This window comes from Ostrinia furnacalis, unplaced genomic scaffold, assembly GCF_004193835.3.
Source record: "Ostrinia furnacalis isolate ACB-3 unplaced genomic scaffold, ASM419383v2 OfSCF7013, whole genome shotgun sequence".
NCBI lineage: Eukaryota > Metazoa > Arthropoda > Insecta > Lepidoptera > Crambidae > Ostrinia > Ostrinia furnacalis.
Window position 1 is genome coordinate 687,019 of NW_021137252.1, and position 15,598 is coordinate 702,616.

General features: G+C 45.3%; 1 protein-coding gene across 1 annotated transcript in view; it reads right to left on the minus strand.

Moving 5' to 3' along the window:
- Positions 1 to 1,739: 1,739 nt before the first annotated feature.
- The window catches only part of LOC114363140 (oxysterol-binding protein-related protein 6), a 56,116-nt gene continuing 42,257 nt past the window's right edge, over positions 1,740 to 15,598 (minus strand). Inside the window, exons 24-36 of the mRNA XM_028318782.1 lie at positions 15,250 to 15,492; positions 14,966 to 15,164; positions 14,338 to 14,663; positions 13,671 to 13,678; positions 12,150 to 12,327; positions 11,529 to 11,741; positions 8,587 to 8,757; positions 5,310 to 5,423; positions 4,379 to 4,517; positions 3,820 to 3,934; positions 3,220 to 3,342; positions 2,404 to 2,524; positions 1,740 to 1,914 (exon numbers count right to left, since the gene is read on the minus strand). Of these exons, the coding sequence (XP_028174583.1) occupies positions 2,422 to 2,524; positions 3,220 to 3,342; positions 3,820 to 3,934; positions 4,379 to 4,517; positions 5,310 to 5,423; positions 8,587 to 8,757; positions 11,529 to 11,741; positions 12,150 to 12,327; positions 13,671 to 13,678; positions 14,338 to 14,663; positions 14,966 to 15,164; positions 15,250 to 15,492 (1,932 nt within the window). The 3' untranslated portion in view covers positions 1,740 to 1,914; positions 2,404 to 2,421. The remainder of the gene's footprint in view (positions 1,915 to 2,403; positions 2,525 to 3,219; positions 3,343 to 3,819; positions 3,935 to 4,378; positions 4,518 to 5,309; positions 5,424 to 8,586; positions 8,758 to 11,528; positions 11,742 to 12,149; positions 12,328 to 13,670; positions 13,679 to 14,337; positions 14,664 to 14,965; positions 15,165 to 15,249; positions 15,493 to 15,598) is intronic.

Genomic DNA, 15,598 nt, shown 5'->3' on the forward strand with positions numbered 1-15,598 from the left:
TAAAAAAAATAACACGTAAAAATCGAAACTATCCTTTTTCGTAATGGAAATATCTCACAGCCTCATTACTCTAACACTTTACACGTTTTTATTAAGGTGCTCGCACACTGGGAGCATTCGCGTGTATGTAACATCATAGATTCGACTATGAGCATTACAACACTGGGAGCATTCGCGTACGTAATGTAATATTATAGATTCGACTATGAGCATTACAATACTAGCTTACTGATTGACGAGCATTTGCATGTAATGTAACATTATTATAAACTCAACTTGGAGAATTACGTTACAAAACGAGCATTCGCATTGTTGATAGTATTAAGTTATAACAAGATATTACACATTGTATTATTACAAGGTGCATTGTAATGCTCGGTTTTCTTCCTTCACTGATGTATACTAGTTTTGTATCATTAAAAGGTGTGCGCTGTAATAGTCGGTTTTCCTCCTGATGATGTAATGCTTGAATCTGTAAGGTTACATTACACGCGAATGCTCACAGTGAGGGAGCACCTTTAAGAGAAAAATAACTAGTAAAACTCGGTATCTTAGTACTAGGGGTTAGTTTCAAAACCGTATTTTTTCTACGTAACAATTTGATAAATCGACTTCGTTTATTTTAAGCGGGCACTTAACGAGAGTATTTGACTATAATACCTTTAAAACTTCATATAGAATTATAGATAAGTATTGAGTGTTGTCTCTTTCACACCGATTTGTAAAACACAATGTCGATTTGCGAATCTTAGGTGCGTTTTAAAGACGTTCAAAACTCGACCCAATATCAAACATGATTAAGTTTCTTTTAGCCTACCTCTTTTCACAGGTCTGAATCACTGCTTGAGTTAGAATCACGTCTTGAGTTCTGTTTCATATACGAGCTTAAATTTTAAGTCAAATATTTTTAAACAGAGTCCTGTATATTAAGGTATTAAAATCAAATACTCCAATGTATTTCCCATTTTACATAATACATTTTGTTAGTAGTACCATACCCTACATTTCCTAGCACATAGCTCGTTATAGAGAGAGATCTTAAAAATCAATACTTCACTTTATCTGTCGAAAAAGAAATTACATTATTTTTTCTAGCTTAATCAACAATCAAATAAATGGTTGTTCTCTCAAATTGGTTGTTATAAAATCAATTACTATACTATACTCTCTAAAATTTCTTTCATCCGTCTAGTTCGTACGAAACGTTCAAAACTCGATTCAAGATGACAATTTTTTTTGTCCATTAGACAGATAATAAGAAAATACTGGACACGTATTTCGTCTTTTTTTTCATAATCGAATAATATAATTATCGAGTTGAAATTTCGCGTGACGTCACGTTTGTGTCGATTTTTACAGAATATTTACGTCAAACGGCATTTCAATTAGTAAAAAAAAAAGAAAAAATACGTATCTATTATTTTTTATTATCTGTGAGGGCACTAAATATAATTTCTATCATTACCGACTCACCACCCAAATTGAATCGAGTTTTCGAGTTGCTGTAATACGTTTTGTAGTTACAGTTAATAAATAACCAGTTACAATACATTATATTTTGTAATCTCTCTCAAGACAAGGCCTTAACATCAAGCAAAACTGTTCTTGCACAAAACGCCCTCTATCGGCCGATGGCATCAACTATCAATACCTAAAAATTCTTGCTAGGCGATTGTATACTTTCGTATTATTAAAACAAAGTATAATTTTAAATATTCGTTTTTATTCGCCTGAAGTTTGGATTTTTTATTTCAAGGAATTTTCAGCCGTTAGGGGGCGGTTCGGCCAACGCGTTTTTTACGTCCTAATATAAAGATTATTGACAATAAAGGCTATAATCGTGTAAAGCTCTAATGTAAGCGGGAAGCGATTCGTACACAACCACTAGCAGAGCACTTCGCACTGCGGGATTCGCTGAAAATGAAACATTTTGTTTAATTTTTAAAATAAAAATCTTCTACTTTCTAAAATTTATGGTGGATTAAAAGTGTGTGTGAAACAAACAGTGCAACATCACTTCAAGTTGTCATAAGATTTCCGCGTGAAGTCTTAGTAGTTTTTACAACTTTAACCCTGTAACGGATGTAATCTATGAAAATGTTTGGATCTTAAGACTTCTTTCCCTTGGGAAGAAGGGAATATGGTGGGAAATATTATAAAATCTTAAGTAAAAAGCAACTCGCGTCTACGTCAAGAACTACACTGTTTTTGGACTTCGAGACAAGAAAATAACAAAAAAATATGGCGGGAAATATTTTCCCACTTACAAAACTTAAGCGTAAAAGCAACTCATGTCTATGACAAGAACTGCACTGTTTTCGGACTTCGAGTTAAGGAAATAACAAAAAAAATGTGCGGGAAATATATTCCCACTTGCAAAATTTTAAGTAATGAGCAACTCACGTGTATGGCAAGATACAGTCACCATATCCTCGGCGCGGCGTCGTCGGCGAAGCCCGCCTCGCGCGCCTTCCAGTATTCACCAGTAAACACCCACGTCTCCTCGCCATTCTCCACGCGTTTACTGGACACATAAATATTAATAAAATAAATAGATATCCTTGAACATTTTACACTACGCTTCTATAGTCCGGTCGCCGAGCACGTAGAATTTCGTCCAATGACCCCAAGCTACCCATCCTTATCGCTCGCGTGTAAATATCATTGGACGAAATTCTACGTGCTTGGCGACCGGGTTTTAGTTCCAAACTAAGCAAAGCTTGTACTATGGGTACTAGACAACGGATAAACATACTTAAATACAATTATAATAAAATTTAAAATAACTATTGTAACTATGTATTTAATTGTGGTAAACCCACTTGCAACACAAGCATGCTTACCACGATGAGTTAACAGGACTTTTAGTAGTTTGTATTTATAAATTACTTATATTCTTATTGGTTCAAAAAGATTACGTTTTTATTTATTTATTTTTATGCACCAAAAACTTGTACAGTGGGCGTTATTAGTGCCAGAACAAATTCTTTCCCAAGCAGCCAACAAGAGTGGCAGAAATTATCATAATTTTTTTTTAATGATTTTTAATGAAATGATGAATTTTCATAATAGCATGAAAAGGGAGAGTAAATCGCTGGCTCTGTTCCGGCGAGCGCTTGAATTGTTCCGCCGTCTATCCGGCGAGCGCTTATATTGTTCCGCCGTCTAAGTCACTCCTGACGCTTGCCGTGTGCCCAAAGCCACAGAGCAGAGACTCACCGGAACCAAGCGGGCGTGTGCTCGGGCACGCCGCGGCGTCGTTCGCGCTGACTCTGTTCTAGCGAGTGCTTGTATTGTTCCGCCGCGTCTACGTCGCCTTCTTCCAACGCTCGCTGGTCTGGCCTGTATAAATACATATATTAGTATCAGATGTCTAATAAGGTAGTGCCTAACTGGGATTCTAGTCCACTTGCGCGAAGTCATAAGCGCAAAGAGCTATTTGCGCGCGGATAGGGGGCGTTCATTAATTGGTGTTAGAGATGTCTGATGTTGGCTTTTTTATTGTTTAGTCTCCTTTTACGGCATAAAGAGTGGGAGTTACATTACTCTACTCTGCATAGATACATGGATTGATACATTTGATGAAAATTTTAATAAGGTTTTATATTTGTCTGACGTGTTTTGTCGTTACACAGATCGGAATCGGTTTCATACATTATGTGACATGTCAGAAGTCAACACGCCACGACACAACACTCTAGTGTATGAAATCAATTCCGTTCTGATGTGTCAGATGACAGAACACGTCATTCAAAAAATTAATCAGACTTGATGCCGTTTCTTTTCTTTATTTTCTACTTCTTGATAGTAATATCATACCTGAGCCGGGTGTCAGTGTGGGGAAGCAACTGCCGCATACCAGGCTCCATTTCGTTGAGCTCCATCGCGAACCGCGTGAACCCGTAGTACAGCTCGTGTTCCGGCGGCATCGCGCCTGGAACATACGCGGCGAATTGGAACATTGACGGCGAATCGGAACATTTTCATCGAAGTGGATGGAACATGTTCGTCGAATTGGGGCGAATTGGAACATTGACGTCGAATTGGATCATTTTCGTCGAACCGGAACATTTTCGTTGAATCGGTACACACAAGTTGTATAGTTTACACGTCGAGCAGGAACATACGTTGAATAGGAACTCTATTTGTCGAATAGACACAATTTTCGTCAAGTAGGAACATACGACGAATTGGAAAATATTCGTCGAGACGGAACATATACGCCAAGGGAATATATTCTTCGAAGGAACATATTCGTCGAATACAATAGAAGTACAAATACATAAAATAGAAATTAATCCCTTATTTCACCCAATTTTTTTAGAGTCTCTTAACCAAATACAATAGATGTAAATATAATCATTATAGAGAAGCTTACCAGGCCTCCAAAGACACCGGGCTGCCGGTGGTTCACCGGCGTATAGGGCTTCTGACCACCTCCCTTGCAAGCGAAGCCGGGTGCCATTGCCAGTCACGCAACCGCGGACCTCGTGTCTGGTGCTGGACCAGGAACTAGCCTGGATAATGGATAAATATTAGTATGGTCCAAATTAGAATAAGTAAAACATAATGGCAGCACTTTGGAATGTTTCTAGGATGGATGACAGACAAGGATATGTCATATGTTATAAAAAACTTAAAAACAATCCGTGATTACTAACGACAGTTACTACTGCACTATTTTTTTTGTCCAACCGCACGAAACCATAACAACAAAGGAAACAATTACGCACGAGTGCGCAAACATACTTTAAATTCTTACCTCAAAGTGTTAGTGCCAAACAAAAGTCACACCCGTATTCACAAACATTACTATGAGGTCTCAAAGGGCACATGGACGCACAGGATCCCAAAAACCTATTCATAGATAATACTTAAGTGGCGGAGTGACACACTGGAACCGATCACAGAGCTCTATTCAACGCTATACGTTCGTCTTCGCATAGCGTTGCTGCTTTACTTAAGCAAGCATCGAATGTGAATACGGGTTTTAATATAGTTCCCAGGAGACACGATTTAATTTGGAAACTAAAGTCTGGTCGCTTAGCATGTAGAATTTTGTCCAATGACCCCAAGCTACCTAAACCTATACCTACGCAAGCGCGTAATTATATTGCTGTCGCGCTCGCACACTCACTGCGGGCGCCCGTCGCACAGTCGCGACAGCAATATAATTACGTGCGAGCGATAAGGACAGGCAGCTTGGTGCTATTGGACAAAATTCTACGTGCTCGGCGACCAGACTATACTAGTAATCTTAAGTTGTAATCTTTTTTTGTGAACAAGTTAATAATATTATTATTACTTACCTTGATAAAGTTGAGTTTACACGAGATGTCCGTGCCGTGGCAGGTTATATGCATGTCTCCGTACTGGTCCACCCAGCGCTGGCCTCCGAACAGATTGTGCACGCACGTCGTGACCTAATGAAAAGTATTTATTTAAACTTTAATGTCACACTATTGTAATTGGATAGGATCGTGTTCTTGCAGTGGAGACTAAGGCTAAGAACTCATGGCGCGATTTTCACCCGCGCCCGCAGCTTCTGTAGAATACAGATACTTATGTAAAAACTAATGCACAACTTACGGCGCGTTTGTAATCGGGTCCCGCTCGGCAGTTTTCGCCCGCGAGAAAACCACCCGATCGGCGGGCGACCATTTTGTACCAGTGACTTAGCACGCGGCGCGATTTAAAATCGCGCCGTGAGTTCTTAGAATAACCGCGCAAATAACCGCTCCTGTGAGTTTTGAAATAAAATCGCAATTCCACAACCGTCGCGGGCGCGGGTGAAAATCGCGCCGTGAGTTCTTAGCCTAAATGACCTGATGATGATAATAAGTTACGGACAGCAGATGACTTCTTGTCGCTACACTACTGGATTCATGAAATACCATCTATAGTTAGCGACACGTCGTCTGAAGGTAAAGAAAGACATAGAAACCACCTTGCAGCGACACGTTGCCTGTAGCTGTTGCGTGGAGTCTACCCGACTCATACTATAGACATTAATCAATAACTACACATTTAATCGATTCCAAGCGAGTTTAAAAGTAGTATACTAGTATAGTATATTGTATATTATGTCTTAAATACACGACCTCATAAAGGTAGCAGAAAAGCTCTGGATGCAGGCCACTTCGTTCGTTCGTTTCAGTAAATGACGTCCACTGCTGGACAAAAGCCTCCTCCAAGGATTTCCACAATGCACGGTCCTGCGCTGCCCGCATCCAGGCTCTTCCCGCGACCTTTACCAGATCGTCGGTCCACCTAGTAGGAGGCCTGCCCACTACCAACCAGCCAATCTGGAAATCATTGGGGGAGATGTTCAGCAGTGGACGCCCTGTGGCTGAAATGTTGATGATGATAAGTTTTAAATACCTTATTCCAGCTGTAGTGGTCGCCAGTAGTGATCAGACGCACGTGCACTCGGCCAGTCGGCTGGAACTCCATGGACTTGCCCCAGAACTTGGTCTCGATCCGTGCCTCCTGCCAGAAGCTGATTATTACCTTATTCCAGCTGTAGTGGTCTCCGGTAGTGATCAGTCGCACGTGCACGCGGCCAGTCGGCTGGAACTCCATGGACTTGCCCCAGAACTTGGTCTCGATCCGCGCCTCTTACCAGAAGTTGATTATTACCTTATTCCAGCTGTAGTGTCTCCAGTAGTGATCAGACGCACGTGCACGCGGCCAGTCGGCTGGAACTCCATGGACTTCCCCCAGAACTTGGTCTCGATCCGCGCCTCCTACCAGAAGTAGATTATTACCTTATTCCAGCTGTAGTGGTTTCCAGTTAGTGATCAGACGCACGTGCACTCGGCCAGTGGAACAGAATTCCATCCGCGCCTCCTGCCAGAAACTGATTATTACCTTATTCCAGCTGTAGTGGTCGCCAGTAGTGATCAGACGCACGTGCACTCGGCCAGTCGGCTGGAACTCCATGGACTTGCCCCAGAACTTGGTCTCGATCCGTGCCTCCTGCCAGAAGCTGATTATTACCTTATTCCAGCTGTAGTGGTCTCCGGTAGTGATCAGTCGCACGTGCACGCGGCCAGTCGGCTGGAACTCCATGGACTTGCCCCAGAACTTGGTCTCGATCCGCGCCTCTTACCAGAAGTTGATTATTACCTTATTCCAGCTGTAGTGTCTCCAGTAGTGATCAGACGCACGTGCACGCGGCCAGTCGGCTGGAACTCCATGGACTTCCCCCAGAACTTGGTCTCGATCCGCGCCTCCTACCAGAAGTAGATTATTACCTTATTCCAGCTGTAGTGGTTTCCAGTTAGTGATCAGACGCACGTGCACTCGGCCAGTGGAACAGAATTCCATCCGCGCCTCCTGCCAGAAACTGATTATTACCTTATTCCAGCTGTAGTGGTCGCCAGTAGTGATCAGACGCACGTGCACTCGGCCAGTCGGCTGGAACTCCATGGACTTGCCCCAGAACTTGGTCTCGATCCGTGCCTCCTGCCAGAAGCTGATTATTACCTTATTCCAGCTGTAGTGGTCTCCGGTAGTGATCAGACGCACGTGCACGCGGCCAGTCGGCTGGAACTCCATGGACTTGCCCCAGAACTTGGTCTCGATCCGCGCCTCCTGCCAGAAGCTGATTATTACCTTATTCCAGCTGTAGTGGTCTCCAGTAGTGATCAGACGCACGTGCACGCGGCCAGTCGGCTGGAACTCCATGGACTTGCCCCAGAACTTGGTCTCGATCCGCGCCTCTTACCAGAAGTTGATTATTACCTTATTCCAGCTGTAGTGTCTCCAGTAGTGATCAGACGCACGTGCACGCGGCCAGTCGGCTGGAACTCCATGGACTTCCCCCAGAACTTGGTCTCGATCCGCGCCTCCTACCAGAAGTAGATTATTACCTTATTCCAGCTGTAGTGGTTTCCAGTTAGTGATCAGACGCACGTGCACTCGGCCAGTGGAACAGAATTCCATCCGCGCCTCCTGCCAGAAACTGATTATTACCTTATTCCAGCTGTAGTGGTCTCCGGTAGTGATCAGACGCACGTGCACGCGGCCAGTCGGCTGGAACTCTATAGACTTGCCCCAGAACTTGGTCTCGATCCGCGCCTCTTACCAGAAGTTGATTATTACCTTATTCCAGCTGTAGTGGTCTCCGCTCGCACACTCACTGCGGGTGCCAGTCGCACAGTCGCGACAGCAATATAATTACGCGCGAGCGATAAGGATGGGTAGCTTGGGGTCATTGGACAAAATTCTACGTGCTCACGGACCAGGCTTTAGTCGAACTCCATGGACTTGCCCCAGAACTTGGTCTCGATCCGTGCCTTCTGCCAGAAGTTGATTACCTTATTCCAGCTGTAGTGGTCTCCGGTAGTGATCAGACGCACGTGCACGCGGCCAGTAGGTTGAAACTCCATGGACTTGCCCCAGAACTTGGTCTCGATCCACGCCTCCTGCCAGAAGCTGATTATTACCTTATTCCAGCTGTAGTGGTCTCCAGTAGTGATCAGAGATCAGACGCACGTGCACTCGGCCAGTCGGCTGGAACTCCATGGACTTGCCCCAGAACTTGGTCTCAATCCGCGCTTCCTGTCAGAAGCTGATTATTACCTTATTCCAGCTGTAGTGGTCGCCAGTAGTGATCAGACGCACGTGCACGCGGCCAGTAGGCTGGAACTCCATGGACTTGCCCCAGAACTTGGTCTTGATCCGCGCTTCCTGCCAGAAACACCACCGGGGAGACTCGGCGTGGCAGGCCGATATCGGCGGGTGGTGGGACACCTGGGCAATTCACCATAAGGTATTACAAATAAAAAATAAAACAGTTTATTCAGTACATAGGCCCTTTCCCACGTCCCAAATACACCACTACATTTTTATCACCGAAAAAAATTTAACAGGTTATGTAGAAACGTGTGAAAAATTTAAAGCAAAAGAAAAAGAAATGTTTTTCATAAAGTTAATTTTTTTTGTTAAATTTTCTTTATTCCGCATTTTACGCGTCACAGCTGGGTCACTCCGCTGCTCGCTAAAGTAGTCGTACGCGCTCGCATATTGCCCCGATCTGTCTGTCTCGCTCACGCCTCGACCACGCTTCCAGTGTTATTATTACATTACAGTAACTTAGCTAACTTCAAGTAATTTTGAGTTCTAATAAATGTTACATTATCTTACGTAAATAGTGCTAGCGACGCGTGTGCCCATAAATTACCAATTTTGGGATGAAATTTTGAGTAACTTTATTTAACTTTTTTTTTTGCATAAATAGGATCAATAACTCATTACCCAGAATTTTTTTTTTCGGTGATAAAAATTTTGTGGTGTATAGCTTGCCCTACCACCACTTCGGGACAACATATGGGCTGGTGCTGAGAAGAAGTGGCGGAAGAAAATCAGTCACCTTGGTCAGCCTCTTTTTAAATCAAATACAGTAATTTATAGCTTACATGACACGTAATAAGTGTGAGCTATTGCTTGAAGTTCACCGACATAAGATTACTCGTATGTACTACGTCTCCTTTTCTCTTTATAAAAGTGTAAAAGAGAAAGATATACTGTCACGGTGACAAAAAGTAACCCGAGCGCGAATAGCCTTCGGCTGCTGCTATTACGCAGCAGCAGAATGTGTCTAGCATCCGTTACTGCGTTCTTGCATTCCGCTACTGCGTTCCTGTTTTCCACTGCTGCATATTTATCCCGCGTTTTTTTATTCCGTTGCTGCATCTAGCAGGTCACTCCTGTGTCTAGCATTCCGCTGCTACGTCTAGCATTCCACTGCTGCGTTCTTGAATTTTGCTGCTATATCATTCATTTCGCTGCTGTGTTATGAATGAAGTCTGCTGTACCCATGCGCTGGACTGACCAGTTCAAAACGGCATTTAATGGTCCACTCCACGAGTGTACAAGAAAGGCTGCAGTGTGGGAGGAATGGCGACGGATTGTGAGGCTTGCCACTGGACCTGGAGTGACGACCACGACCACTCTGGCAAGAGTGTAGCGACGAGGAAGAAGCTATGAAATCTATGTCCAACAGTGGACTAATAAAGGGTAAAATGACAGACTGACCTGCTCAGCGATGAACCGGAAGCCCTTGTCGTCCCTCACGCACTCGTAAGTCTCGGCCAGCAGCGGGTTGAAAGGCTTGCTGGCGGCGCGGTGGGCGGACGACGCGTGCGCGCTCACAGCGAACGCTGCGATGAGTGCTATGCGTTCCACTGCGTTCTTGCACTCTGTAGCTGCTATCTTGCTTTCCGCTGCTATGTTCTAGTATTCCGCTGATGCGTTCTTAGATTCCGCTGCTGCGTTCTTACATTCCGCTGTTGCGTTTTTGAGTTCCGCTGCTGCGTTCTTGGATTCCGCTGCTGCGTTCTTGGATTCCTTTGCTGTGTCTAGCTTTCTTCTGCTGTCTAGCATTCCGCTGCTGCGTCTAGTATTTCGCTGCTGAGTCTAGTATTTCGCTGCTGCGTTCTTTCATTCTGCTGTTGCATCTAGCATTCCCCTGCTGCGTCCAGCATTAAACTGCTGATTTCTTGTATTCACTATAATTATATTGGCGGCTTGCTCAGATGCCCTCAATTTGCGAGGTGTTTGCCGCGATGATCGGCTACGTAAGCCATCTTCGGGGCACACCAGCGCCGTCAAGAGGGTTAGGAGTCGAAGTAGTCGCCATGGCCGAAATCGGTCGGATGAATCATCATCATCATCTTGTATTCCACTGCTGTGTAACGAAGTCTACGTCCAATAGTGGACTAATAAAGGGTAAAATAACCAACTGACCTGCTCAGCAATGAACCGGAAGCCCTTGTCGTCCCTCACGCACTCGTAAGTCTCGGCCAGCAGCGGATTGAAAGGCTTGCTGGCGGCGCGGTGGGCGGACGACGCGTACGCGCTCACAGCAAACGCTGCGATCAATGCTATGCGTTCCACTGCGTTCTTGCACTCTGTAGCTGCTATCTTGCTTTCTGCTGCTATGTTCTAGTATTCCGCTGAAGCGTTTTGCATTTCGCTGCTGCGTTCTTACATTCCGCTGTTGCGTTCTAGAGTTCCGCTGCTGCGTTCTTGGATTCCTCTGCTGCGTTCTTGGATTCCGCTGCTGAGTTCTTGGATTCCGCTGCTGCGTTCTTGGATTCCTTTGCTGTGTCTAGCTTTCTTCTGCTGTATAGCATTCCGCTGCTGCGTCTAGTATTTCGCTGCTGCGTTCTTTCATTCCGCTGCTGCGTCTAGTATTTCGCTGCTGCGTTCTTTCTTTCCGCTGCTGCGTATAGCATTCCGCTGCTGCGTATAGCATTCCGCTGCTGCATCTAGCATTCTGTAGCTGGATTCTTTCACCTCGCTGCTGCTTTTATTCATTCTGCTGCTGCGTCTAGCATTCCTCTGCTGCGTTCTTTCATTCTGCTGCTACGTTTTTACTTTCCTCTGCTGCGTCTAGCATTCCACTGCTGCGTCTAGCGTTCCACTGCTTTCTTTTTTTCATACTGCTGCTGCATTCCTGCATTCCGCAGCTGCATCTAGGATTGATATACACTGGTGATGATAATGATGAACTAACTGACCTGCTCAGCAATGAACCGGAAGCCCTTGTCGTCCCTCACGCACTCGTAAGTCTCCGCCAGCAGCGGGTTGAAAGGCTTGCTGGCGGCGCGGTGGGCGGACGACGCGTACGCGCTCACAGCGAACGCTGCGATGAGTGCTATGCGTTCCACTGCGTTCTTGCATTCTGCTGCTGCGTCCAGCAGTTCAGAGTATTCTAGTTCTTCGCACAGTCGCTGAAACAAAATAAATAATGCTATAAGAATCTTGTTGCGAATTGGTTTTGTAAGTCATTGCTAAGCAAGAAGAAGATGAAGATAAAAATTCTAAGCATTTTCTTGGTCTATGACATCATAGTAATCAGCCAGGCATGAGTTACACCGGCATGGAGATCTGACTGAGATCTTTGCCAATGTTCTTGTACAGCAGGTTCCATAGCGAGGGGCCCTGGGGCTCTAGTAACGTCATAGTGCGGGGCCCCGATGACTTTACATACCTGTAGCATATTAAGTGGCTCGTTGATGGTCACCGGCATGGATATTTGACTAAGGTCTTTCCCAATATTAATTCTTGTACAGCAGATTCCATAGCGAGGGGCCCCCGGGGGTGGGGCGGGGCCCCGGGGCCCCACTACCATCACTTACCTGTAGCATATTAAGTGGCTCGTTGATCGTCACCGGCATGGAGATCTGACTCAGATCCTTCCCAATGTTCTTGTACAGCAGGTTCCACAGCGAGGGGCCCCCAGGCGTGGGGCGCGGGCAGGGCAGGCAGGTGCGGCGCGCCCAGCACTGGGCCCGCGGCTCCAGTGACGTCACATACCTGTAGCATGTTCAGAGGCTCATTGTTGGTGACCGGAATGGAGATCTGGCTGATGTCTTTCCCAATGTTCTTGTACAGAAGATTCCAGAGTGTGGGGCCCTGGGGCCCTAGTAACGTCATAGTGCGGGGCCCCGATGACTTTACATACCTGGAGCATATTAAGTGGCTCGTTGATGGTCACCGGCATGGATATTTGACTAAGGTCTTTCCCAATATTAATTCTTGTACAGCAGGTTCCATAGCGAGGGGCCCCCGGGCCCCAGTGACGTCACATACCTGTAGCATATTTAGAGGCTCGTTGATAGTGACCGGCATGGAGATCTGACTAAGATCTTTGCCAATGTTCTTGTACAGCAGGTTCCATAGCGAGGGGCCCCCGGGGACCCAGTGACGTCACATATCTGTAACATCTTACTTACCTGTAGCATATTAAGTGGCTCGTTGATAGTGACCGGCATGGAGATCTGACTGAGATTGTAGCGTTGCAGTTTTGGCTGTTTTTTCACAAATTAATATTTCTTCTCGATATTCTGATTTTGGATACCACTAGCGACATCTATTGGCGTGATTTAGAATTAATTCGCAATAGATGGCGCTTTTTGCTCAGTTAATTGAAATATATTTTGATGAAACATTTCCCAGTGTTTTTATATTGATTATTCTATTTTTCAAATAGAATATTTTCAGTGTTCTGGAAATTGTTTTCATCATGGTTTTATTAGTACAGTATTTACTTTTTCAAGCGGCGAAACGAAACGTATCGCGTTGTCTATGACTAGCGGCTGTCAGTGGAGCTGTCAAATCACTTAGGAATCTGTCGATCGTGCGCAACCGCAATTTGATTATTTTCGGGAATGTATATTCCTTATGTTTCAAATCGTGTGATGCAGAATGCATCCACGATAATTTATTAATATAATTTAAAAATATTCACACATGAGGTAAGTTCCCGTCGGAGAATTTATTTATTTTTCGTGATTGATATTTTTCGTATTCCAGTACGTGGTATTTCATGTGATCGTTTCTTTCAGAAATTCCCTAAATCCTGTTCGGATGAGGGTGGGTTGCTGAAGGCTGCGAGTGAGTTTCAAATTAGCGAGCAGTTCTTCGTAAGTATTATTTGTTTCCCATTGCGGGTTTTTTCATAACCTAATGCCACGTTCCACATGTGATGCTGAGTCTCGTATTTTTCGTTTCAGATGCGGGATTTCAGATTTTACAATTTCATATTTTACGATTTTACATTTCATATTTTAGATATTTCAATATTTCATATTGATTTCTATAATTATTACTCCTTTCTAAACTGCTGATCTCTTCGCATTTCCTCCTTGTCATCAAACCTCTGTCTCTGCAAGAGNGGTTTAAACTAGGCAAAATTTTTATTTTGAAATTTTTTTTGGGAATAATGTATTTTTTTCATCCAAGCTGGAGCAGCTGGTTTTGTAATTTTGATAACAATTTAGAGAAGCATTATTCAGGGTTACATAACAAAAAAAAAATTTGGAAAAAGTGAAGATTTGTGGCAACACGAGTAAAAGGACCGTCACCTGGAGTAGAATTTTTAGATTTTTTTTAAATGCCTATTATTTTGAAAATATGCCACATAGATTTTTTTTTATATTTTTCTGATAACCAGCACAACTTGCCTCAACACCCAGTTCCGGCTTGACGTTATATTACGGGACACCCTGTATACGAGCATACGAGATAAAAATAAATTGTGTCAATTGAGAGGGAGCTGTTTTATTTACATTTTCTAATTTCACACAAGGAACGGTAACTCTTATAAATTTCTGCAAGCCGGACAACCTCTTTTACACGTGCAGACAATTCACCATCTTCTCAGTCTGCACCGGTGGCGGTTCAATTCCAGTCACCAAGCCGCCAGGAAAAAATCCTTTCTTGCAAGATCCTTCCCAATGTTCTTGTACAGCAGGTTCCATAGCGAGGGGCCCCCAGGCGTGGGCCGCAGGCAGGGCAGGCAGGTGCCCCGTTGACGTCACATACCTGTAGCATATTCCTTACCTGCAGCATATTAAGGGGCTCGTTGATAGTGACCGGCATGGAGATTTGACTAAGGTCCTTCCCAATATTCTTGTACAGCAGGTTCCATAGCGAGGGGCTCCCGGGCGTGGGGCGGGGCCCCGGGGCCCCAGTGACGTCACTTATTTGTAACATGTTGCTTACCTGGAGCATATTAAGTGGCTCGTTGATAGTCACCGGCATGGAGATCTGACTCAGATCCTTCCCAATGTTCTTGTACAGCAGGTTCCATAGCGAGGGGCCCCCGGGCGTGGGGCGCGGGCAGGGGCCCCGGGGCCCCACTACCATCACTTACCTGTAGCATATTAAGAGGCTCGTTGATGGTCACCGGCATGGAGATCTGACTAAGGTCCTTCCCAATGTTCTTGTACAGCAGGTTCCATAGCGTTGGCCCCCCGGGCGTGGGGCGCGGGCCCCGGTGACGTCACATATCTGTAACATCTTACATACCTGTAGCATATTCAGGGGCTCGTTGATAGTGACCGGCATGGAGATCTGACTAAGGTCCTTCCCAATGTTCTTGTACAGCAGATTCCACAGCGAGGGGCCCCTGGGCCCCAGTGACATCACATATCTGTAACATCTTACTTACCTGTAGCATATTCAGGGTCTCGTTGATGCACCGGCATGGAAATTTGGCTGAGATCTTTCCCAATGTTCTTGTACAGCAGGTTCCACAGCGAGGGGCCCCCGGGCGTGGGGCGCGGGCAGGGGGCCCCACTGCCATCACTTACCTGCAGCATATTAAGTGGCTCGTTGATGGTCACCGGCATGGAGATCTGACTCAGATCCTTGCCAATGTTCTTGTACAGCAGGTTCCATAGCGAGGGGCCCCCGGGGGTGGGGCGGGGCCCCGGGGCCCCAGTGACTACATACCTGCAGCATATTCAGTGGCTCGTTGATGGTCACCGGCATGGAGATCTGACTCAGATCCTTGCCAATGTTCTTGTACAGCAGGTTCCATAGCGAGGGGCCCCCGGGGGTGGGGCGGGGCCCCGGGGCCCCACTGCCATCACTTACCTGTAGCATATTCAAAGGCTCGTTGATGGTCACCGGCATGGAGATTTGGCTCAGATCCTTGCCAATATTCTTGTACAGCAGGTTCCATAGCGAGGAGCCCTGGGGCCCTAGTAACGTCATAGTGCGGGGCCCCGATGACTTCACATACCTGTAGCATATTAAGTGGCTCGTTGATGGTCACCGGCATGGAGATCTGACTGAGGTC